This window comes from Macaca nemestrina, chromosome 10 (genome assembly GCF_043159975.1).
Source record: "Macaca nemestrina isolate mMacNem1 chromosome 10, mMacNem.hap1, whole genome shotgun sequence".
Taxonomy (NCBI): Eukaryota; Metazoa; Chordata; class Mammalia; order Primates; family Cercopithecidae; genus Macaca; species Macaca nemestrina.
In genome coordinates, this window is record NC_092134.1 from 50668939 (window position 1) to 50694016 (window position 25078).

A 25078-nucleotide genomic window follows, 5' to 3' on the forward strand; every position below is an offset into this window, starting at 1 on the left:
CACATTCAGTTAATTACCAAGTTAAGTCAAGTTTTCTCCACCTTTCCATTTCTACTATATCCAAATTTATTTTCATCTTTGTTCTTAACTTTTTAAAATACTAATCACCACTGGCAATACAAATTCTCCAATATAATCCTATACAGCCTATATAATCCTATATAGTCAATATAATCCTATAATAGCTACCTGTCTCTCTGTGTTGGATTTCATCCCACTTCAGGCAATTGTTTAAATGTTATCAGAGAACCCAAGGCCCTTGGTGACCTGGCTCCTATCAACTCGTCTCTCCTCCCTCTCTCCCTCCATCCTATCCTCCAGCTTTATTCCCTCTTCTTGGACACCAAGCTTTTCTCTCCCTACATATTTCTCCTCAAATATTCCTCTCTCTCTCTCTCTCATTTTTTTTTTTTTTTTTTTTTTTGAGATGGAGTCTTGCTCTGTTGTCTGTTGTCCAGGCTGGAGTGCAGTGGCACAATCTTGGCTAACCGCAACCTCCCAGGTTCAAGTGATTCTCCTGCCTCAGCCTCCCTAGTGGCTAGGATTATAGGCATGCACCACCAAGCCCAGCTATTTTTTATACTTTTAGTAGAGATAAGGTTTTGCCATGTTGGCCACACCGGTCTTGAACTCCTGACCTCAGGTGATCTACCCGCCTTGGCCTCCCAGGGTGCTGGGATTACGGGCATGAGCCACTGCGCCCAGCCTTCTCTCTCATCTTTATTAATCTAATTCTTATTTGTTCTTCAGGAGTCAGTTCAAGCATAAGCATCTCACAAGTGCCTCCTTCCCTCCCAGTCTGGGTCAAGTGCCCCTCTTATGTACTCACTTAAGCCATAAGCATGTCTCTATTTTAGAGAAGCTATCTGTTTGCTTGGTTGTCTCCCCACCAGACCCTAAGCTCTTTGAGATTATGTCGCACATCCTCTTCAGAGTCACTGCCCCCAATATCTAACATGATTCCTAACACAGCTAAGCATTTACAAATGCTTCCTAACGGAAGAGGGGATGACATGAGCTGAAGACATCCCACACTGATGCTTTCTCGGAAGATAGCACATTTCTATCTAAGAATGACTTAACACTCTTAAATCAAAGGCCAATGCCTATTTGAGCTGATTTCCTAATTTAAAATAAACCAAGTTTGAATGTGTCTCCAAAATTTTGAATAGAATTATCATATTTTTACACTATAATTTGCAGAAATCAGACTACCCAAAATGATAAGCATACCCTTACTTTTCCTTTTCTTCCATTACTTCTGGTAACAAAAGCCATTTCTGGCCTCTGACATAAGTTCTCAGAATACACTACAAAACAATCTACAATGTTCTTACCAAATATAATTAAATCTTTTGGTTGACATGTATATAAGGACAATTTCCTTTTTTTTAATTTTTTTTTATCTCCATAGGTTATTGGGGAACAGATGGTGTTTGGTAACATGAGTGAGTTCTTTAGTGGTGATGTGTGAGATTTCGATGCACTCATCACCTGAGCAGTATACACTCCACCCAACATCTTTTATCCCTCACTCTCTACCCACCCTTTCCCCTTGAATCCCCAAAGTCCATTGTGTCATTCTTATGCCTTTACATACTCATGGTTTAGCTCCCACTTACGAGTGAGAACATATGATGTTTGCTTTTCCATTCCCAAGTTACTTTACTTAGAATAACAGTCTCCAATCTCATCCAGGTCGCTATGAATGCCATTAATTCATTCCTTTTTATGTCTGAGTAGTATCCCATCATACACATATTATTTCTCTATTAACTCGTTGACTGATGGGCATTTTGGTTGGTTCCACATTTTTGTCATTGCAAATTGTGCTGCTATAAACATGCATGTGCAAGTATCTTTTTCATATAATGACTTCTTTGTAAGGGCAATTGTCTTCTTATAATTTTTGTTGCTTTCTTAATTTCCATACATCTCCTTTTTTTTCTAATACTAATCTTGATACAGAACAGAAATTTGTTAGTAAAGGGTTCCAATAAATTAGCTCCAACTGAAGTAATTTCCTGGAACAAAAATCCTTAAAGTACAAATAATTTTTGAAATTGGTAGAAACAGGCATAAGTAACTCTGCAGTGGAAGTTGCATTGAAAACTGGAATGGTAGTCTCTCTCAAAATCTTGAAGAGATGGAAACTAATGAATTTTTTTTTTTTTTTTTGTAAAATACTATTTTTTTTTGTTCACTTAAATAAAATTATTTGTACTTTAAGGATTTTTGTTCCAGGAAATTACTTCAGTTATCACCCAATTATCACCCTGCCCAATTTTTATTTTTTATAGAGACAGGGTCTCCCTCTGTTGCCCAGGCTAGTCTTGAACTCCTAGGTTCAAGTGATCCTCCTGCCTAAGCTATTTTATTTTTCTGTAGAGATGGAATCTTGCTATGTTGCCCAGGCCACTTTCAAACTGCTGTACTTAAGCAATTCTGTCCCCTTAGCCTCCTGAAGTGAGGAGATTACATGTGTGAGCCACCACACCTGGCTGCTTCTGTTTAGTTCTAAAAGTCATCTGGTGCAAGCATGTTTAATAAAGTCTTGAATGATTGGTTTATTGCACCAATGTAAATTAATTCCATAGACTTGAGAGCCATCCTGCAAAATCTACTTGTTTTCCATTAACAACCTAAAAATAGTATGACTGATTTTTTTAACCCATCAGTAACAGAATTTGGTTTATTAAGATACTGGGTAAATTTTCACCTGAACAGTCTAAAAATATTCCAAAGAACAGATGTGGATTAGAGAAAACTAGGCTGCTATCCGACAAGAACCAAAAGTGTTCTTTTTAGGAGCTTTCCACTTGCCCTTAGAATTTAGTTATCAGTAGGAACAGAGTAAACATTCCGAGTGACAATAAGGTAACATACAAGAAATGAATAATGATAGTGCCTGAGGTGAAATATCTTTGGTTGATATGCTTTGTTGTACTAACTTGCTCACTTTCCACTGTAAGTGTGGCAATATCGCTAATGTTTTACTCCAAATGTTATTAATTACTCCAAACGGCCAATTTCAACTATATTTCTTAAGCAAATACACCCAAACCCATCGTTATAAAATTGTGACCTGTTTTAATCTAGAAGAGACTGGGGTGGGGGCAGGGGAAATCAGACCCACATTGACTTTAAAAAGAAAGCCTTATTGCCCCTGGTAATAGATCACCTTCAGCACGTTTAGTTTTTTGGGGGTGAGGGGTTAGAAATATTTCTCTTTCAAGGAAACGGGGGCGAAGAGGAAAGAAAAAATTGTTAATATTTTAAGGTAATACATATTTTCTTTATATAGGGAATCCCTAGAAAAATGTTAAGTAAATATGTAAAAGATCTGTTTTAATTAGGAGAGAGATTAATTTTCTTTTTGTCTTTTGAGACGAAGTTTTGCTCTTGTTGGCCAGGCTGTAGTGCAATGGCGCGATCTTGCCTCAACTGCAACCTCCGCCTCCGGGGTTCAAGCGATTCTCCTGCCTCAGACTTCCAAGTAGCTGGGATAACAGGTTTGCACCACAATACCCAGATAATTTTTTTTTCTTTTTTCTTTTTTTTTTTTTTTAGTAAAGACAGGGTTTCTCCATGTTAGTCAGGCTGGTCTCAAACTCCTGACCTCAGCTGATCCGCCCGCCTCAGCTTCCCAAAGTGCTGGGATTATAGGCGTGAGCCAGGGTGCCCAGCCAAGAATAATATTCCTAAGTGCAGAGTTACTTATATATAAAGTAATACAAGTTGTAGGTCCTGGTGAGAGTATGAAGGAATAAGTGAGAACAAGCTTCCCAGAAAAGGATTCAAACAGAGCTTTTATATTCAATGCTGCTCACTGTAAAACAAACGGTACATAAAAGTATTCCTGGCCGGGCGCGGTGGCTCACGCCTGTAATCCCAGCACTTTGGGAGGCCGAGGTGGGCGGATCATGAGGTCAGAAAATGGAGACCATCCTGGCTAATATAGTGAAACCCTGTCTCTACTGAAAATACAAAAAAAAAAAAAAAATTAGCAGGGCGCGGTGGTCGATGCCGGTAGTCCCAGCTACTCGGGAGGCTGAGGCAGGAGAATGGCGTGAACTCGGGGGGCGGAGCTTGCAGTGAGCCGAGATCGCGCCACTGCACTCCAGCCTGGGCGACAGAGGGAGACTCTGTCTCAAAAAAAAAAAAAAAAAAAAAAAAAAAAGTATTCCTGAGATTTGGGCTGTCAACTTAACACAAGCTTTTCCAATACAAACCAAGTCTGTAAACTAAGTCTGTATTTTCATTTTTTAAGATATGTCATTACCTAAGATATATACTGTAGAATAAAATCCTTCTTACAATATGGTAAAAAATCATAACTTTGCATATACTCTCATATGGTATGACTGTGTCCCCACACAAATTTCATCTTGAATTGTAGCTCCCATAATCCCCACGTATCATGGGAGAGACACAGTGGGAAGTAATTGAATCATGGGGGCAGGTTTTTCCCCTGCTGTTCTCTTGACAGTGAAAAAGTCTCAGGAGATCTGATGGTTTTATAAAGCGCAGCTCCCCTGCACACACTCTCTTGCCTGTCTCCATGTAAGCCATGCCTTTGCTCCTCCTTCACCTTCTGCCATGATTGTGAGGCCTCCCTAGCAATGTTGAACTATGAGTCCATTAAACCTCTTTTTCTTTATAAAATACTCAGTTTCAGGTATTTCTGTATAGCAGCATGAAATGGACTAATACATACTCCTAGGTACGATATCATCTAATTTAAAAGAAGGAAGTCAATCATGGTAAAGAATATGGAAGTCATCTAATAATGTCTTTCATATGTACATTTAATTAACTATACACTGCAAATACTTTATTGGCAAAATTTGCATATATGTACATGTATGCTTGTATGGGTGCCTCTGTGTGTGCATAATGGTAAAATCTCAACATAACTTCTCCTAACTTAAAATTCAGGATAAAATTTCAAATACAAAATCATTACCTAATTATTATAGTTCACTGAACATAGTTCAGTTACCCTAAATCTACTCAAAATACTAAGTTAACTATTATCAGAAGTAAGTTTAAGTTTTGCATGTTGGCTTTTATGAAAAATCTTAAATGCCCTATAATAGTTTTAGGCGTTATTATATAGTGATTTTTTTAGACTATTTAACAATACCACTACTGAATAATTTAAAAGAAATATTTAGTAAGTATCCTAGACCCCAGATATGCTTCCAAGTACTTTACATAACTTATTAAATTCTCCCAACAACTCTATAAAGTAGGTATTGCTATTCTTATTCTATATAAGAGAGAACAGAGGATAAGGGAGTTTTAGTAACACAATCAAAATAACACCATTAGCACATACAGTCACCCCTCGGTATCAGTGGGGAGCTTGGTTCTAGGACCTCCCTCAGATACCAAAATCCACAATGCTCAAAGACCTTATATAAAATGGCATCACATTTGCATATAATCTATGCACATCCTCCCATAGACTTTAAATAATTTCTAGATTACACCACCTCATACAAGTGCTATATAAATATAGTCATCCTGTATTTAGAAAATTATGACAATAAAAAAATCTGTACATGTTCAGTACAGACACAATTTTTGTTTTTCAAATATTGTCACTCCATGGTTGTTGAATCCACAGATGCAGAACCCAGGTATATGGAGGGCTGGCTATATTAGTTCTGGGATTAGATCACTGGACCTCTGATTCCAAAATTCCATGATCTTTACTCTTTGCCTCCTTGTTGTTTGAAAAACTCTGAAAGATATTTTTTATAATTGTTACCCAAAATGTACCACCAGGCTAACTCGTTAGATGTTGTCATCCTGCACCTGTGTTAAACAAAACTTACTGCAAATTATTGATATACAACTGATTGACACAAACACGTTGGTGCAGCAAAACTGCAGCTCATCTGACAAAACAGCTTTCTTAATCGCCACACTGCCAGAACTACTCTGAATATGAGCGTACTCCAAATAGAAAAAGGGTCGTCAATGAAGAGAGAGACCATGAGTACCCAGTAACAATATGCTCTGCCAAGCAGAACCAAAGTACCAAAGACTATTTATACCAGATGCACTGTAATTGGTTGGTTTTCTCTGCAGAAGGAAAGAAGTACTCAGATTGGCCAGAATGTCTATTCAAAATAAGCCTTCGTGTACAATGACTAGAAACATAGAAAAAGCAACAGAAAAGAAATAGAAGAGAACAAAAACTGCTTTTGTAATGAGACTGCAAACTGCTGGCCACAAGAGTGGATAGCGAGTAAAAGCAGAAACGGTGTATGGGGGATGGAGCAGGCCATGCAATAGTAGCTCAGATAGCAGGGGCTCGACCACAGACTCCAAGTGAAAAAGTCAGCAAGAACATCAAAATAGGGCATAGCTCTGTTCTCAGGGGAGATGAGAGTGAGATACAGTAGTCCCCCCCTTATCCAAGGTTTCAGTTACCCATGGTCCACTATGGTCCAAAAATATTAAAAGGAAAATTCCAGAAATAAACAATTCATAAGTTGTAAAGGGCACATTGTTCTGAGTAGCATGACGAAACTGCGTGCCGTCCTGCCCTATCCCACCTGGATGTGAATCATCCTTTGGTCCAGTGTATCCAACAGTCTACACTACCCGCTCATTCATCACTTAATAGCTCTCGGTTAATCAGATCCATTGATGAGGTATCACAGTGCTTGTGTCCAAGTGACCTTTTTTTTATTTAATATGGACTCCAAGCACAAGAGTAGTGGTGCTTGCATATTATAACTGTTCTATTTTGTTATTAATTGTTATTATTAATCTCTTACTGTGCCTACTTTATATTATAAACTTTATCATAGGTATGTATGTATGGAGGAAAACATACTATACTATATACAGGGTTTGGTACTGTCCTCAGTTTCAGGCATCCACTGGGAGTTTTGGAATAAATCCCCCAAGGATAAGCGGGGACAGCTGTACTTAATGTACAGTGATCAACCAAGTCATTCAGCCCCCTGGTCCAAGCACTCTACGGCTAAGTATATAACCATGCAGCTTTTTAAAACCACAGAGAACGTTCATCATATTATTTAATTTGAGTCTCACTCTGTGGTTGGCAGTTACTATTATTATTTTCGTTTCCTGACCAATTAAAATACTGAGTTCACGAGAGCTGAGCAGTTCAAATACTTGGCTAGTACAGTGGTATTCCAAGATGAAAACTGTAATTTTTTATCTTGGTCCAGCATTCGTTCACAACCCTGCCTCTACTACACAGTACATACAGTATTTTAAAAAGAAAGGAAAAAGTATAACTCATTTTAGAACAAGTTCCTTTAAAAGGTTTTTATTAATCAGGATTTTAAAACTTCAGAGATAGTGCATTCACCTATTCAGAAATCCCCCAAGGTGCCTTAAGGCTAAGGTTTAAGTGTACCAGGTTAAGAAGTCATACAGGCCGAAGCATTTCCAATCCTATTTAGATACTTTCACTGAAGAGCATCACCTGGTGCCTGAATGTCACTAATAATAATCACTAACAAATTTTTAACTTTCCTAATTTCAGCTGCCTAGACCCTCATTTTTGCTGCTTGCCTAAAGTCTATAAAGTCTTCATGAAATGCAAACCAAATTTCCTCAAAATGGGTTGTTCAAAAAAAGCACAAACCAATAAAGACACTTGACTCTAGAGACTCCGTTTAGGCATCAGTACCTACTCGAGCATAAGCCCTAGGCAACTGCGTATCAGTTTATTTGTCAAAATGAGAATCCAATATCTGTCCCCACAGTCATATTACAAAGAAGATGACATTATTTTATATGATGGTGACAGATTATTTAAATAGAGATCATCTCCTAGAAGTTCAGCAAGCTCGCTACCTTTTCAAAATCTGAATACCTCAAACTCACAGAATCAACTTAAAGATGCCATGGTTGAACAAATAAGAAAAATGAAACATAGATTAAATAAACTGGCTAAAGTCATATCCATAACACACACACCTTATATTCAACCATTTTTAATCCAGGAATTTAGACAGCTTATCTGTAATACATTTAAGTGAACTACAGCCTTATTACCCTAAGTGTGGTCAGTGAATTTGCAGCATCTGCTGTACCTGGGAATAACAGTAATGAAAATCTGCATTCTTTTTGAGACAGACTGTCACCAGGCTGGAATGCAGTGGTGCGATCTTGGCTCACTGCAACCTCTGCCCTCTGGGTTCAAGTGATTCCCCTGACTCAGCCTCCTGAGTAGCTGGGACTACAGGGGTGTACCACCATGCCCGGCTAATTTTTTTGTGTTTTAGTAGAGACGAGGTTTCACCATGTTGACCAGGATGGTGTCAATCTCCTGACCTCATGATCCACCTGCTTCAGCCTCCCAAAGTACTGGGATTATAGGCATGAGCCACTGCACCTGGCCAAAATCTTCATTTTTAACAAGTCCATATGTGTTAATAGATCTATTAATAGAAACATATACATATAGATAGGTAGAAAGAGAGCCAGCAAGAAGCCATCTCAGCATCCCTTTAGAGAGATGCTTCTAGCTCCAAAAAACTGGGAATTTGAATTTGAACTGCACTTAAAAAGATTTTTAAAAAGTCAATTGTCCATATGAAAGCAGGGAGGCAAGTTATCAGAGGGCCGGGTCTAAAACCCCTTGCCAGTCACAGGCATCCTCAACATCATGCCAGGAGTGTACTGAAAAGTGGCCACTAATAATTCCCTCCTGAAAATAGCACATTATTTATCCTGATGACGTACAAGAGGTTTTGAAATACTGATTTCATCTTCTGTTCAATATGAAACAAAAGCCAAAAGACACCACTGTTTATAAAAGAAAAAAGTAACTTTAAATATAGAGGTGAAAGGATGTAATCTTAATGTGGTCATTTTGATTGGGTATTTCAAATAGATATTCATGGTACACTATAGTTGATTTCAAGCTGCACACTGGTGTCTTCAAAAGATTTTTATGAAATCTCAAATTCATTTTCTTTGGTTAAATCAGTATATATCCCTGTAAGAGTGGTTTAATGTATAAAACATTGTTTCTTTAATATAAATCTGTGATATAATTCAGTACCATACTTTTTTTCTTTCAATAAAATAACAAGAATAACCTTCCAATTTTAAATGAAATTTACCAAACGAATTCAGGTATACCGGTTTTTTCCATCAGCTATAAATAATTGCCTCCCTCTAAAGGGCCTATTTCTGCAAATAAAAATGTCTTTTTGCCTGATTAAACTTTTTCATCATCTGAGAACTTTTCTTCTGCAAATTTCTAGTTGGAAAATTTGTCATAAACAGCTTGCTTTGTCAAAATGAGATCTTTTCCATTTTTTGGGAGAACAGTCGTGTAGTTAATTGTTTGGGACAGGAGAGGAGGAACTTGTTCTAAAGGAAATATACTTGAAAAAACATTTGAACCCAACTATTCTACCTTGAGACATTTTACAATTGAAGGCAGCAGGCTTAGTTTCTTAAAGCTGAAGATAGGAAGACAGAAGTAGCCAAAAACCAATCTACAAAACCATGAGAAATGTCCCAGAGGAACCACTATAGCTAATTGCAGCTGCCAGCCTTACCTTGAGAACCCCTTCTTTGGAATGGTTTTGTAATGACAAGTGTCCTCCCCAAACAGAAAAGTAGTCAAGCCTATGAATGTAATCTCTATAGCCACCACCTAAAGCACCCCCCACAGAGGACACAATTTTCAGGGATGTCACTTCTACATGCACTGACAACCAGTAAATCCTTGTTCCCTCTGGAGCAGCCTTACTCTAGAGTTTACTGACTCACATTTAATCCAAGAGACACAACTAACAGAAAAGAAAATGGGACAGACATGCTTTCATTGTGGAACAAATTGGAAATTAACAAAAACAAGATGTTTACTTTTCACAAAGAATTTTGACTTATCTGCCTCTCTCAAAGACTAGTTTTATAATTTTGGGTTTACAACAGAAGCTCAATAACAATATGCTTTATAACAATGACCTTAACACAGATCTATGACCTAACAGGTTAATGTAAAAACAAAAAAAGCAAGACAATAGTTTGCATCCTTTCAGTGTCTTTACAGAATACATATAAGCAACCGAAAAAAGAAAACAAAATTTCATAAGACATAGCTGTAAAATTTCTATGAGCCTTATTCATCTTAAAAACTTACTATGTAAGAAATAAACTTGTGAACTGAACTTCAAATTAATAACCAAAGAATTCCAAGTATGCAGGGTTATATGGACTGCCATTCTTCCCACCGGATTTTTAAACAATGTTGAAACACGGCTGTTTGAAATACTTCAGTACCATCATTTAACACTGTTAAAAATGTCAAGAGCCATATTGCGCCCCAGTGGCCACTCTTCAGCAAATAACACATCCTTTGAAGTTAAAATACTTCTAAATGATGTCAAGTGAGAATTCCTAGGCTAGTACAGTCAAAATGTTCTACTTCTAAGGAAATCAATAATCTTTGGAATCACAATTAGGAAAAAGGCACTTTCATTAAAAAAAGTCATGAATTTTTCAGTTTCAAATCTCAATCAATTCCATTACCACAAGGCAATGTTTTTATACAGTTCCCTAATTAAAGAAAGTATGATCACATGGCTATAGTGAACCTGTTTTCTTTTTTTTTTTTTTTTTAACTTAAACTGTCTGTGGAATAATTATACTTTTATAATAAATTTCACAAAAATGAAGATTAATCATCAAATACAAAGACCTCACAGAAACACTTTATTTGACAATACCTAGCACACAGCTGCTATTCCAAGGGCACTAATGTGTGTTTCATTTCAGAAATCATGTAATTTAGCCAGTCATCTTGACTGTAACTACATGCTGTGCCACACTTCATACCATGTCTCACTGCAACATCACAAAATGCCCCAGCAAAGAAATTAAGAAACAAAAGTTTTTATCAAATCATCATAAGCAAATAGCATCTCCTCTGCCAAATACTAAGGTACTTCTAAAACGGGTACAATGGCACTGCCCTCAAGCAACGTGGTACAGGAATAACCTTCAAAGAGAGCAAATATATATTTAATTTCATTTAATTCCACAATAAAATGGAATCTAAATCCAGAGTTCATATTTTCAATTCTCATATTTTTTCCATATAATTTTTTAGACATGAATAAATCAAAACCTCTCTATCTCATCTTTAAAACAATTATCTCTAGTTTTTCAAATTAACAGAACTCATGAAATGTCCTTAAATAAACTACTCTAAAAAATGATATCAACTTTTAAAGTGGAATCTTGAAAACAATCATTTCAGTCTTCCCGCCTTTTTCGAAATTCTCTGGTTTACACAGATAGGTTTACTTGTTTCCCATTAACCTGTATAAAAAAAAAGTCAAAGTTGTAAACCCAAAAAACCAATCCCAAAATGCTTCTAAAAGACTTAAGCAAACATTTACACCTTTTTCTCTTTGAGATGGAGTTTCACTCTTATTGACCAGGCTGGAGTACAGTGGCGTGATCTTGGCTTGCTGTAACCTCCACCTTCCAGTTTCAAGAGATTCTCCTGCCTCAGCCTCCTGAGTAGCGGGGATTACAGGCACCTGCCACCACACCTGGCTAATTTTTGTATTTTTAGTAGAGACAAGGTTTCGCCATGTTGGCCAGGCTGGTCTCGAACTCCTGAACTCAGGATCCACCCGCCTCAGCCTCCCAAAGTGCTGGGATTACAGGTGTGAGCCACCGTGCCTGGCCACACCTTTAATTCTAGAAACCTTGAGTATCAAAAAAACTGACAAATGTAACTGGAAAGGTAAACAGAGAGGAGAAAAAGAGAGGAAGAGGGTGAGACAGAAATTTGGAAGAGCTGCATCTTTTTGGAATTAACTGCCTTGAATATATGGCCAAAAACCTCTGAGGCAAAAATCTTTAATCCCTATTGACAAGTTGAGGCAAATCTAGTCAACTCAAAGAGTTTAGACATCCAAGAAAAACAACTGACCTGAACAAGTAGGAAAGAAACATTTGGAAGACGCATTCCAAAGCTTTCGCATGTATGAATAAAGCACCAGTAAGTACAGACCCAAAATAAGGCCAGGCCAAAGTACCAATCATGAATCTTAAGAGTGAGTGTTTTGGAAAAGAAGCTAACAGAGTCCCAGTGAAAGTTTTTAAATATGAGTATCAATAAAAATAAACATGAGTAAAAAAATTAAAAGGTAACAATAAAGTGATAAATTCAACTGGAATTCCACCTGTCAAAGGTCAACCTATCAGCATTTGTATAGATCTATCATCAGACTCCCGAACGCAAACCCTTTACAGTACCTGCTAAAGTACAGGTAAGAAAGCACAATGTTTTGTGGGATGCTTGTTAACAACATAAGCAGTACTGTAGTCGTGCTATGCACTACATATACAAAGAAGCCCATATCTAGTAATAGTAATAATTTGTATATTATTGAATGTAAGTTTATTCCTCAAATGCACATACAAATCATATCTTCAAAGAAACCATTTAACACTGTATGCAATTACACCTGCAACTATCCAAAATATTATGCCTTTTTCACCCAATGAAAAACAGAGGGTATGCAGTCCTGCTGAAATATCCCTCCACTTTTTTAAAAAACTGAGCTCCTAAATGAGGACAGCTATTTATAGAGGAGAGGTCTTTACATTCAATAACCCACTGTTCCTTTCCTTGGAGGCTGCCACACTTGTCACTTCTGTGAAGTCATTAAAATAAGTATCCAAAGCTGATACAATACTCTGCTCTTAAGAGAGAACCAGAAAGGTTAACAGATGAAAGTTACTGTGTTAAAAGCACTTTAGATGAGTATAATAAAGTTATAAGAAAGTAGATTTGTCAGCCACAGATTTTTCAAAGTGCCTTAAGGTTAAACTTCGTCCTTTCCTAATATTACCAAGGTGCCTGATTTACAGACAATGCACCTTTAGCCTATGAAAAACAGTTGTACCACCAGAGGCATTTTTTTTTTTAAGTGCTTTTTGTGTGCTGAGCAGCAACAAAATGATTAGAAAGACAAACTGTGCTCCTAACGCATGCTGGAATGCAAAAGCTTGCTATTTCAAAATTATAGCAGAAGAGAATTCAGTGTTAACCATAGGGGCACTAAGTGCAGATGACAAAACAATAGCCCATAGAATCACCAATGTAAACGTTAATAATCATGCATGTATGTGTGTGTATGTATGTATGAAATAATACATGTGTATGTATGTGTGTGTATGTATGAAAACGACTAAGAAACAGATGGCAATTTTCCCTGTGGCATTTGCACATGTCCATTCAATGCCTGTATGTGGGTCAATTACTATGATAAACATCACGTGACAGGCTCCATTGAGGTAAAGCGGTTCATAATGACTTCACCTAATTTTAACTTACTGATGAGATATACTTATTCAAAAGAGCAAAATGAACTTTTTCCAAATAGGTCTGTTTAAACAATCCAAACATAGCTAGAAAATAAAATGCCACCTAAAATAATTTATAAACTCTAACTTGTATTCCAGTGAAAACTGGGAAACTGAAGAGTAAGACCATATTTCTGTATACAGTGGCTTCTTATAATAATAACTTGATAAGACAACCATTGATATAAAGAGAGCTTCTCCCTTACTTAATTATATAGTAATTCTTTCTAAACATGCTTTTTACTAAATACCAGGCCTGCTTTCAGTAGTTACACATACTGGAATCTTAAGATAACAACCTCAGATTGGTGAAAGACAAGTCTCTTAGAGAGAACTTTTTAAAGATAACAGAGTGATTATTTCACGAGGGATTCCTATCATACCAGGTCAAAAAACCCAAACTAGAAATTACTGCACAGTGGAATAGCTAAGAGACCTACAGGTAACGTTAATGATTCTGGTTGGGTTTAACAAATGCAAAATGTCCAATAAGAAAATAAATTTTCAGAGGAGTCACAAATATATTTTCTACTTCCAAACTTGCAAAGTGTCTTTCTTTGCAAACTAATAAATTATTTTACTCATATGAGAATTTAAAGCATGTAAAAGCTGCATTATCTTATTTGCTTGTCTATGTATAAAAAGGGCATGTCACCAATTAGAAGATATGTGCTAAGTGAAATCAGATTTCTAAAATTTAGAACAGTTATGGTTTGTTTACCTTTGTCTGCTTTGAAGTAAACTGACTCCTCTCATGGTGCTATCTCCATAAGAAACTCTAACAGTATTATTAAAAAGGATAAGAAAAAAATGATGCCACGTCATCCTCAACAAATGCGTAAGAAACCAGAGAATTTTGGGTCAGCAAGTTTTACCACTGACCTGAACACCAAATTTCTCCAGAAAATAAGAGAAAATCCTTTAAAGAATTACATACAACATAACTTAAAATTTGGCAAAGACTGCATATTTTTAATTTCAATCTTCCTCTAACCACAACTTAAGACTCAACACTAGATTGAAAGCAAGGGGAGGGAGGACGAAGCTGAAACCACATACCCTTTTTCATCAGATACTGTGAATTCTTCTCTTCCACTGTTTGTTTCATCACATCAAAGGCATATTCTTAAATTTAGCACAGACACACTTGTAAAATATTAAATTTTACCATAGAGAAATTAATTGTGCTATAAGAAAGTTTCATGTTACCATTTAATTTCAACCAAGCTACATCAAACATGGAAAGAAATTATATATAGTTTATAAAGCAAATGATCACTATATTCAAAAGAAATGATAACTTTGAGAAATACCACAGCAAAAATGATTTAGTTAAGCATGTCAGGAATAACAGCCATCTCCCTTGAGCGCTTCTCCCTTCACTTCCGGCACTGGCCTCTCCTTACAGAACTGTATTTCACAAAAGTTCCTGGGGGGCAGCAGAATCCACAGGTCTAGTTTAAGCCATGGTTTAAACATGAATCTTTGCATCTGAAATGGAGTAGTGGAAATAAACAAATTATCATCATCCTACAGTTTACACTGGGCTCCCCAGCTCTCCTCCCCCTTCACACACCAGTGAGTTACAGTAGTTAGACAGAAAATATGTCAGAAAAGAAACAATTTATAGTGTAACTTTGCAATGAATCATTTGAACAGCAAATAAGTTCAGTGCTCCTATTTATGTGTCTCATAATTTCTAGGATACATAAAACCTAAGTTTGCTACTCCTAAGATTTCACATTCTAAGAATATGTGATGGCATATGCAGTTATGCTAAGAAATCAGTGTAAAATACACTTTTCAAATTGTAGCAAAGCATAATTCACACTTATAGGGCCTCAACATTATATCAATATATACTATCTAGACGTCATATTGAGCATGCTATCAATAAAATGATATGGGCAAATAATCATACTAAATTCACCTATGTAGCTACAAGATAGAAGTCATGAATTTTAACACTCCATTAGACCTATTGCATCTGAATAACTTACAACTGTCAACCATCAAAGCACAACTAATTTATCATCACACTCACACCATTCTTCCAAGTTACAAAGTCCAGTGCTAACACGTCTGATGACTCAAGAGCACAGAACAATTATACCTACAGAAAAATGCATATCCAAATTTACCTTTAATTTTTAAAGAATGGTTACTTCTGATATGTACTTTCTTAAGGATTAGACAGCAGTTAACAAGGGCATACAATAGGAATATTTGATTTTATCACAGTGTTCTACAACAGGTTAGAGTATTATAGTAAGTTTCTTTTTTTAAATAAGCTCTATATTCTCGGTTTAAAAGCTTCCTATCCAAACCGCCCCCATCAGAGCCAGTAACTGCCCACACTGACCTAAGCTGGTTTTAGTAAAAGTCACCCATCTTTGGTAACAAGGGCTTTTTCCACGAATATGCTAGAAATAGCAGGTGCACCATTACACAAAATTGGAGAGAACAGAAATTTACCTCACTCCTACAGACCATTTCTCAGAGCATGCTCTGTAGTTGCTAAAATCAGTATGCTGCATAAAAGTTAAGAAAAAATGTATGTTTAACAGTGGCTCCCTATCAAGTAGCCTCTGATAGGCACTACATAAAATGCATTAAGACGGGTCTGCTGGATGTTCTAGCAGCTATTATCAGGTGATTTCTTAACAGAGATGTGAAGATGCTTTTAGCAAGAGAATGGGCACACCAGAGAATACAGAGTGGGCTAATTACGACCAGAAGAAGATTCTGCCTTCACCTCCCCTCACTGTCAACCACTTTGCTTAAGAGTTCACTCACTGCCTCGCCCTAACCCTGGGGATCCATTCACTTTCCACAGCCCAGAGAGGCTGCTGAAAAGCTGTCAAAGTAAATCTGTGCTCACTTTTTGGATGGTTTAATTTCAATGGAGCATGAAACACCCCAGGACGGTTAATAAGTTTAGCCAGGCGTGCTGTTATCCCTAATATATTTTAATTATGCATCTGTTTTAATTGTAATCAGATCAAGGCACCGGAAGGACACAAATTGGAATTTTCCCTAATGGATATAGGGGCTTTTCATCACTTTCTAAACACAAATAACGTTTAAAAGATAGGCAGAGACACCAAAACAATGGTGACATTTTCCAGAAATCGATGCAGTATCTTTGACAACACAGTTCAGGTCTCATTAGCCACCCAAACTAACCTAAGTGCAGAAGACAACTTCAGTCTCTAGGGGCGTCTTCTTCTCCAATTAGTACAAAAGAACCACTAACGTCTAATGTACAACTCCCAAACAGAAATGAAAGCCGAGGCTCTTATAAAGTGCTGCCCAATGGATTGGTGAAGGAGGCTAGGGAGGTGGGAGAGACCATCAGCAGCACTATTTTGGCTCAAAGTAAAAGTCTGTACACGTTAAAAGGTAAAGTTAAGCAGAGAACGATCTCTCTTTTCACAATTTTGGCAACTATCAAACGTGTGTTTTAACTTCGGGAAATAAAAGTGTCCCATCAAAAAAAAGAAACGGAACAGGGAGGATCTATCAGGGATCCAGGAGCGGCTTCCTCCCAACCCAGACGTAAAATCACTTAATGTGCTTTTGTTGCATCAAGGAATACCTAAGACTTTTTAATTTAATACGCTCATTAAACAGCTTCCCAAATTGCCGGGATTTCCGCTAAGAAACTCAAGCGTCTGCCAACAGCCGAGAAGCAAGGGCGAGAACCTGCTGCAAACTAGGAGCGGAAACTCCCTCGGCCCGCCCAGCGCGCTCACGTCCCGGGTGTTTGATTTAGGTGTTAATGTTTACGTGTTGCCTAAACCATCAGGTGCTGAACCAATTCCTCCAAGAGGCACTTGGAGCCTTAAAGCGGGAAGCTTCAGAACCACCGCGGAGTATGCCCCCTGCAGCCCGTCGCCCCTTCCTCTCGACCCCTTCCTTACCTGTCATCATAGCAGAAATCCGCACTCAGGGTGTTGAGATACAAGGCGAGCCCCAGAGCGCTGCTCACCAACTCTGCAATCATCTCTCCACCGCCTTCCCTCCGGCTTGGCTCCCAGCGCGAGGGCAGCAGCGGCAACAAAAAACAGAAGCATCAATCCCCACCTTCCGCCGCCTTCTCCTCCCAGCTTCACTTTTCCGTCGCTTCCCCACCCTCCCTCCCTCGGGTCCTTCCAATCCACGACTCCTCTCCTCCTCCTCGCGCCCGGCTCCGCAGCTCCTGCGTCCTCCCCGGGTGCGGGCTCACACCACACTCCCCATGCCCGGCGCCCGCAAGCGGTGAGCGGTGTTTGGGCTCCGCGTTCCCCGGCGGAAGCGCAGGGCTGGTCTTTCGCTCGGGTCGCGGTTCGCACCCTAACCCATGGCAGTTTGGGGCGTCCTAGGTGAGGAGTGGGACTCGGAGGAGGTGGAAGGGTGCGGGATGGGGGCAGAGGGACCGGACCGAGCCGGGCTCTGGGACCAGCTGGAGGAAGAGAGAGAAAGAGGCGCGGGTGGGAGGGACAAGGCGAACCGCCTCCCCTCGCCGCCTCCCGGGTGCACTGCTCCGGTGTCGCTCGGGCGGACTCCGGCCGCCAAGGCGGCTGCTGCACATTCACTGTTTATTAGCTCCCTCCCGGCCCCAGCCCCAGCTCCCTTCTCCAATGAAGTGAGAAGCGGTGGCTGGAGACTCCACAAGCTCCCGCGTGGGGTTCTCGACGCGGCCCCCCGCGCCTGCGTGACCAACCCTCCATCCCGGCTTGGCCCAGCCCCTTTCTCCACCCAAATCCTCCCGGAAGGCTCCTCCCACCCTGCTCCGCGGGCTGGAGGCTCCACCCACACCCCCTAGCCTGGAGGCTCCTCCTACCAGCCTCCCGCCCTCTTGTTTCTTTCACCTTGGATTTCACTCTGGAAAGCCCCCGGGACCCAAGGGCGACGGCTGGAAGACAGCCCAAAGGAGTAGCGACAGTGCGCCTTGGGAGGGGAAGCCGGGAGAAAGGAGGCCGAGGAGGAGGTGGTCGCTCGCCCCGCTGCTGCCTGGCAGCGCCTGGCACTACTGAATCTCAGCCACAGCGCTGTGTGTGCCAAGAGCTGCCAGGCGTAAGTCCGGTCAGCTGGAGAGACTTCTGAGACCAGGAGAGGAAGAACAGGTTTGGCGACTGCTGCAGCTTCGGTTGTCACAAACACACGGGCGATCTCTCACGCACACGGTGTGTGAGACTAAATGGGGCGGAAGCAGGTAGTAGTGGAGAGCTTGGAGGCAACTTAGGAAGGAGAGATTTCAGCTCTTAGCCCACGGTTGGCCCCAATGTCAATGGAAAGACCTGTAGGGAGAGAAATGTTCCCTCCTTCAGTAAGGTTAAAAAGAAAGGACCCCAAAAAGGGAAAGAAAGACACACACACACACCCCGCAGCAACTGCCCAGGGACTCCTTCGTGGTTTCAGGGGGACTGTAAGGTTGACCCTTCGAACACAGGAGACAAACCTCTAGTGCAAGCCGGTACAGTACTATGCTTAAATCTAGTAAGGCGGGAAGCTAATGCCCTTTCCTTTCCGCTCGGAGGCAGGACTGGATGGAAAACATCCAACATGATGAAATATGGTGTAGAATGGTCTGTGTAGAACAAGCTCTGGGTACTAAAGTTGCAAGACCTAAGAGGACCCAGGGCTGCCTGACACGCCTCCTCCCGGCTGGTCGCCTTTCTGGCCTGGCGAGTGGCTCCGGTGGACCGCGATGAACACTACTGCAGCGCCCCCTGCTGCATAGTAACCACAAGGTGTGGAAGAGAGGTCTGTTTTCCATGCGGGCCGACTGGTTCCAACCAAGAGCAGCACCTAACCAGCAAACTCTCCGAAACTGTGGCAAGAAATTGAGCCCCCTGGGTGTTTAGCAGTGGCCTGAAAAGAAAATGCCGTGGTTTGGGTATCTGTAGACCAAAGCTACGTATTTTCCTGATTTCACAAGGAAATCTGAGAAATCTGTATTGGATACACACAGATAAAATGATGAGTATTTATTAATATTATGCCATCCACAGTAACACATTTTTTTGTGCCCTCGACAAATATATGTAAACAAAAATAAAAGGAATTATATCTTTACAGGTAGGGACTGATCTTTTACCCTTTTCCTACATAACCTTTGCTCACTTGAAAATTTTGAAAATCATATCAGTCCATCATGATGCTCTGTGTCTCTCCAATGCACTTACATGCTGAGATATATATAGTATACATAAAATATGTATATGGTGTCCTAGAACACTGAAGGAAGAACACATACTGTGGAATCAGATGTTTAAGTTTGAGTGCATACTCTGCTATTACTATTCGGGCAATCTTTGGCCAGTCACTCAACCTCTTTGTGACTCTCTTTTCTAATCTACAAAATAGTGATAATAATAGTACTTATGAGTACTGTTATTATGAGTGTTAAAGTAGTTAACATATGTAAAACACCTAAAAGGGACCAGGAAAATGCAATCTAAGTGTTAGCTAGTATATCATTATTACTATGCTTTCTAGCTTCCTCATTTCATTTCACTTGTTAACAAAAACCTGGACACTTACCTCCAAAACACATCCTACCACATCTTTACTACTTGAGTCCACCCAGCTACCCTCATGTCCTGCATGGACAAATGCAGTAGCCCTCTAAGTATTCCCCATACCTCTACCCCTGCAATGCCTCCCTTCCCCAATTTTAACTTTAGGCAGAAGTTTCCTTTGAAAAACCTATACATTCCCAATTTTTAAATGTTCCACAACTTCCTGTTGTATTTTTAAATGTCCAACAACTTCCTGTTGTACAGCTAATAAAACTAATTCTTACCATGGCCAGCCAAGCCTTCACTTAGCCCAGACTAGCCCTCTTGCTTCACGTTGTGTTCATATGTGTACAACATAGACATCCTTCTCAGGAACTAACCATTTTCTCTTTCTCCTGCATGAGGTGCTTCTCCTCAAACCTTCTCTAGCTCCTTCTCACCATTCAGGTCTTAGCTCAAATGCCATAACCTCAGAAATAAAGTAGGCTCTCCCCCATCAATCTCTATCCAACTACCATGTATTCGTTTCTTCATAGTATGTATTAGTATCTGGAAGCACCACTGAATGGAAGCTCCACGAGGTCAGGGATCCTGTTAGTCTTGTTTTCCACATAAAACCCAGAGCCTATAACATCTGGACAAGGAGAAGAAACTTTAAAAAGATTGTTAATAAATGAACAAAATAAATGTGCTTAGGAGAAACTATGTAACAGCTGAAAAATCTACAAATTTTCATTGCTGATTTATTGTTCGTTGTTAGTGTTAAAGATCATGAAGTAGTAACCAAGGAGAGAAGAAGGGAGCAGGTTCACAATTTTTTCAGAATGCATCAAGTCTGCAGGATTACCCGTCATGGGGAGTCACATGGACAACTCTCTTCAGTTATCAAGAGGACTCAGAGATGTAAAAATATTAGAGAGCTTTGGGTTCCACATGCTAAAAGCTTGTAAGCCTTTTCCAGAGCTGTGTTCATTTTTAAGCCTCCAATCGTTTTATTTTAATTTTAATTATGTTTTGTTTTGTTTTGTTTTGTTTTTGAGATAGAATCTCGCTCTGTCGCCCAGGCTGGAGTGCAGTCGCCCGATCTTGGCTCACTGCAACCTCTGCCTCCCGGGCTCAAGCGATTCTCCTGCCTCAGCATCCCCAGTAGCTGGGATTGTAGGTTTGTGCCACCAAGTCTGACTAATTTTTGTATTTTTGATAGAAATGGGGTTTCACCATGTTGCCCACGCTGGTCTTGAACTCCTGACCTCAAGTGATCCACTTGCCTTGACCTCCCAAAGTGCTGGGATTACAGGCATGAGCCACCATGCCCAGCCATGGCTCCAATAGTTTTAAATAAATGTTATACACTCCTCCATCTCCTTTTCTCCTCTCCCCACCTCCCAATACCTCTGAATTGGAAGCCTAGGTGACTGGGAGATGTGCCGTAAAGTGGCACATCTTGCCTTCCCTGATAAATAGAAGGCTGAAAACCCACCTGTGTTCGAGAAATCCAGTTGCTTTTAACAAATTTTTCTATTATAATTTAATGTAGGTTTCAATATCCTTCCAGAGCATTAAGCCATGGTCTCTTTCAGACTGCTCTCCAAGGGCTGAGAAGCAGCCAATTCCTGCATTTTCTACCTTCCTGGAACAACTTTAGGAGGAAAATCAGATTAAAGATGTCATAACTATTGTTGGAGATCATTTAAAATCTGGGGACATAGCTTTTTAGTTTATCAAGGTGTACTTATTCGATGTGAGATTGCAGCATCGGTTCTGAATATGTGTATGTTCTATTTAAAGCTACTGTTGCTCTCCACAGATGAAGGAAATTAGGATGGCTGGCTTGAATTTTCTACCTTAGACACAATACTGGCCAAAAACGCGCTAAGCCCTTATTTTCCTGAAGTAGGTTCCACACATCTGCTACCTCACCACTTCCTCAATGAATTCCTTTTTATAGTAGCCCCGACCTACCCTGCGTTTGTTCTGCAGTCCCAGTCCTTTGTTGTATAATTCATACCTTTGCAGTGCCAGTTCCTCAGGGTAAAGTTTTCCTTATTTGCCTGAGACATTTTTAGTTTATTGTGCAATACTATCTTCCCTTTGGGTGTTTCATAAATATTAACTAAAAATCCACATCTGGTCCTGGTCGTCATTTCTATTTGTCCTAATATAACTTCTCTTTGAACAATTCATTTGGAAAGCGTGCCAGGGGTGAAATGTGGCACGTCAATTCTCTTGCTGCACAGAACGCTTCTTAAAGTGCCTACAGATTTGGTTATTTATGAGCAGGAGATTTGCGCCTCTTCCTTGCTCTCTCAATTCTAAAATTGTACTGGGCCAAAATAATTACAATCTTCCATATGTTTTCTGAAAAGGTATCCAAGTATCTCCTTCTAAAATCTTAACAGATTGACTAAGAAGCAGAAAAACACTAGCCCAGCAGGTGAAACTGCCTGTTTAGGGAGGTCAGAACAGAGCTTTCTGCTGGGGGGACTCATAAGCTCTGGGATTTACTCAGGAAATAACCCTGCAGGAGAAAAACAACAGAGCATGGATGAAATGTGGGTCAGGGAGCTGAAACAGGCACATGGGCGGCTTGGTTAACTAATGACTGTAAGTGCATTGGCTACACATGTTACATTTAGATGCTTCCCAGCATACCATAAAGTGCTGTCCTGCAGACACTACAATGTATAACATCACTTTATCCCAAGACTTGTGATCCATTAGGAATATAAGTAGAACAGGGCAGGCACGGAAACAGATCTTGTCACCTATATCTTAAAACTGGGACTGTTAAGAGAACCAGCTGCTAGAAAAATAATGATCACTTTAAGAATCTCACAGTCTCCCCAGCTTCCAATTCTGAGAATGTGGGGGTGAGGGAGGAGACAAGGAGGAGGAGGAGTGTAGAAATAACATGTTAATAACAAGATATGAATAATTGCAGAGATGTTGAGGCTAATGATAGAAATCAAAAACTCAATCAAGAAAAGCAAGGACAGCCTCCTTTATAGAATCTCTCTGAATGCATTCACATGCACTGATATAAACAGTGATCAAGAATGCTCTAACAGCTTGAAAAATTGCACTGAATATCAGGAAACCGAGTTTTGATAAGCCTCAGATTTTTTAAGGAAGATTAATTTTGATGTGGACATTGGTTAAATTCACCAGCTATTCATGAATGTTGCCTTGATGTTCAACCCACACGAAACTTTTAAGCCAGTGTTGTCCAGCAGAACTTGCTGCAGAGGTGATTTTGTGTTGCACTGTTCTTTAGTTACATGTGGCCATTGAGCAATTGAAATGTGGCTACTGTGACTGAGGAACTGCATTTTTAATTTTGTTTAATTTCAATTAATTTAGTGACATGTGGCTAATTTATTAGACAGGATAGCGTAAGCTGTCAGCTGACAAACACCACTTGTGTTTTCTGGTAGATTTCATGTAAAAGCCAGTTAGTTGTCAACATCCTCCCATAGCTCAAAGCTTTAGCCCTGAATCATTTGATATGAACTTCTGTGCTCCCCATGGGTGACCTGCTTTTATTTATAAAACGGCTACCAGCTATTGAGCATTTGTCTAGATATTAGGCATCGTACTAAGCCCCTTACATTTATTATCTCATTTAATCCTTATAACAGCCCAGGGAGGTAGGTACCGTTACTATCTGTATTTTGCAGATAAGGAAAAGGAGACACAGAGAAGTTTAGTAAATTGCTCATGGTCTGAACAGCCTCTCAGTGGTGGTGCTAATATTTGAACTTATGTCTTTTATTCCAAAAGTCTGTGCTTCAACCACTACTCAGTAGTCTCGTTCCTTATTTTTCCATTCAAAAGGCCTCATCCCGGCCTGGCGCGGTGGCTCAAGCCTGTAATCCCAGCACTTTGGGAGGTCGAGGCAGACGGATCATGAGGTCAGGAGATCAAGACCATCCTGGCTAACCCGGTGAAACACCGTCTCTACTAAAAAATACAAAAAAACTAGCCGGGCGTGGTGGCGGGCACCTGTAGTCCCAGCTACTCGGGAGGCTGAGGCGGGAGAATGGCGTGAACCCGGGAGGCGGAGCTTGCAGTGAGCGGAGATCCGACCACTGCACTCCAGCCTGGGCGACAGAGCGAGACTCCGTCTCAAAAAAAAAAAAAAAAAAAAAAAAAAAAGGCCTCATCCCACTTAGGATCTACCTCAGGAGAGGGAATTCCTGGGCACAGCCACGATGCTTTGGTTAAATTAATCTTTCTTCTCTACACGCCCTCAGATCATTTTGGATAGAATACTGTGGAAGCCTTTTTGGTCTACCACTTTTGCCTGATTTTTCCCCAATATGGTGTAGAAACCTGCAAAGAGTATACACTTATGTATAACAGAAACCCTCCCCCATAAAATATACACACACACACACTTTTAATAACAAATATATTCAACTCATGCATATACATTTTTTCTAATACAATACACTGTATCCATTAGAAAAATAGGATAGGCCAGGCACAATCCCAGCACTTTGGGAAGCCAAGGCAGGCGGGTCATGAGGTCAGGAGTTTGAGATCAACCTGACCAACATGGTGAAACCCCATTTCTACTAAATTAAAAATTAGCCTGGCCTGGTGGCCCACGCCTGTAATCCCAGCTACTCGGGAGGCTGAGACAGGAGAATCATTTGAACCTGTGAGGCAGAGGTTGCGGTGAACCGAGGTCGCCCCACTGCACTCCAGCCTGGGAGACAGAGGGAGACTCCATCTCAAAAAAAAAAAAAAAAAAAAAAAGGTAGGATAAATAACCTAACCCACACTGCAACACAATAATGAAAGTATTAATGTAAATTATAATTTGGAAAACCTACAAGATTTGCAGAAGTCAATATTATCATGTTAAAAACCCCACTACAAATTCACACCTTACATGTTTAATCCACTTATTATTCCTCTGAAATGACTAGAAAGTCTGTTTGCAATTCGACCTATTAATCTAATAATAGGTGACAAAATCAATGTATTTAAAACTTTTGCAATAGATTTAATGAAGTTCCTCATTAAAAATTATAATTCATAATATTATTACTTTAGTAATTATAAGTGAATTGCATATTTATAGCCTTACATATAGACTTCCACTATCTTGTGTTTCTCTTTCCAAATGTCCTTCCTTTCATCTTTTTTGGTCCTTTCTAACCTATTCTTTC

The 25078-nt window shown here is 39.8% G+C and overlaps 1 protein-coding gene across 2 annotated transcripts in view; it reads right to left on the reverse strand.

The window, feature by feature from the left end:
* LOC105473277 (transmembrane O-mannosyltransferase targeting cadherins 2) overlaps positions 1-18110 on the reverse strand; it is a 469505-nt gene extending 451395 nt beyond the window's left edge. For both annotated transcript variants that reach the window (XM_024790163.2, XM_011726991.2), the window contains exon 1: positions 17319-18110. Coding sequence is in view for 1 of the 2 variants with exons in the window: in XM_011726991.2 (XP_011725293.1) it covers positions 17319-17401 (83 nt within the window). In the remaining variant the exon portion in view is untranslated. The remainder of the gene's footprint in view (positions 1-17318) is intronic.
* Positions 18111-25078: the final 6968 nt, after the last annotated feature.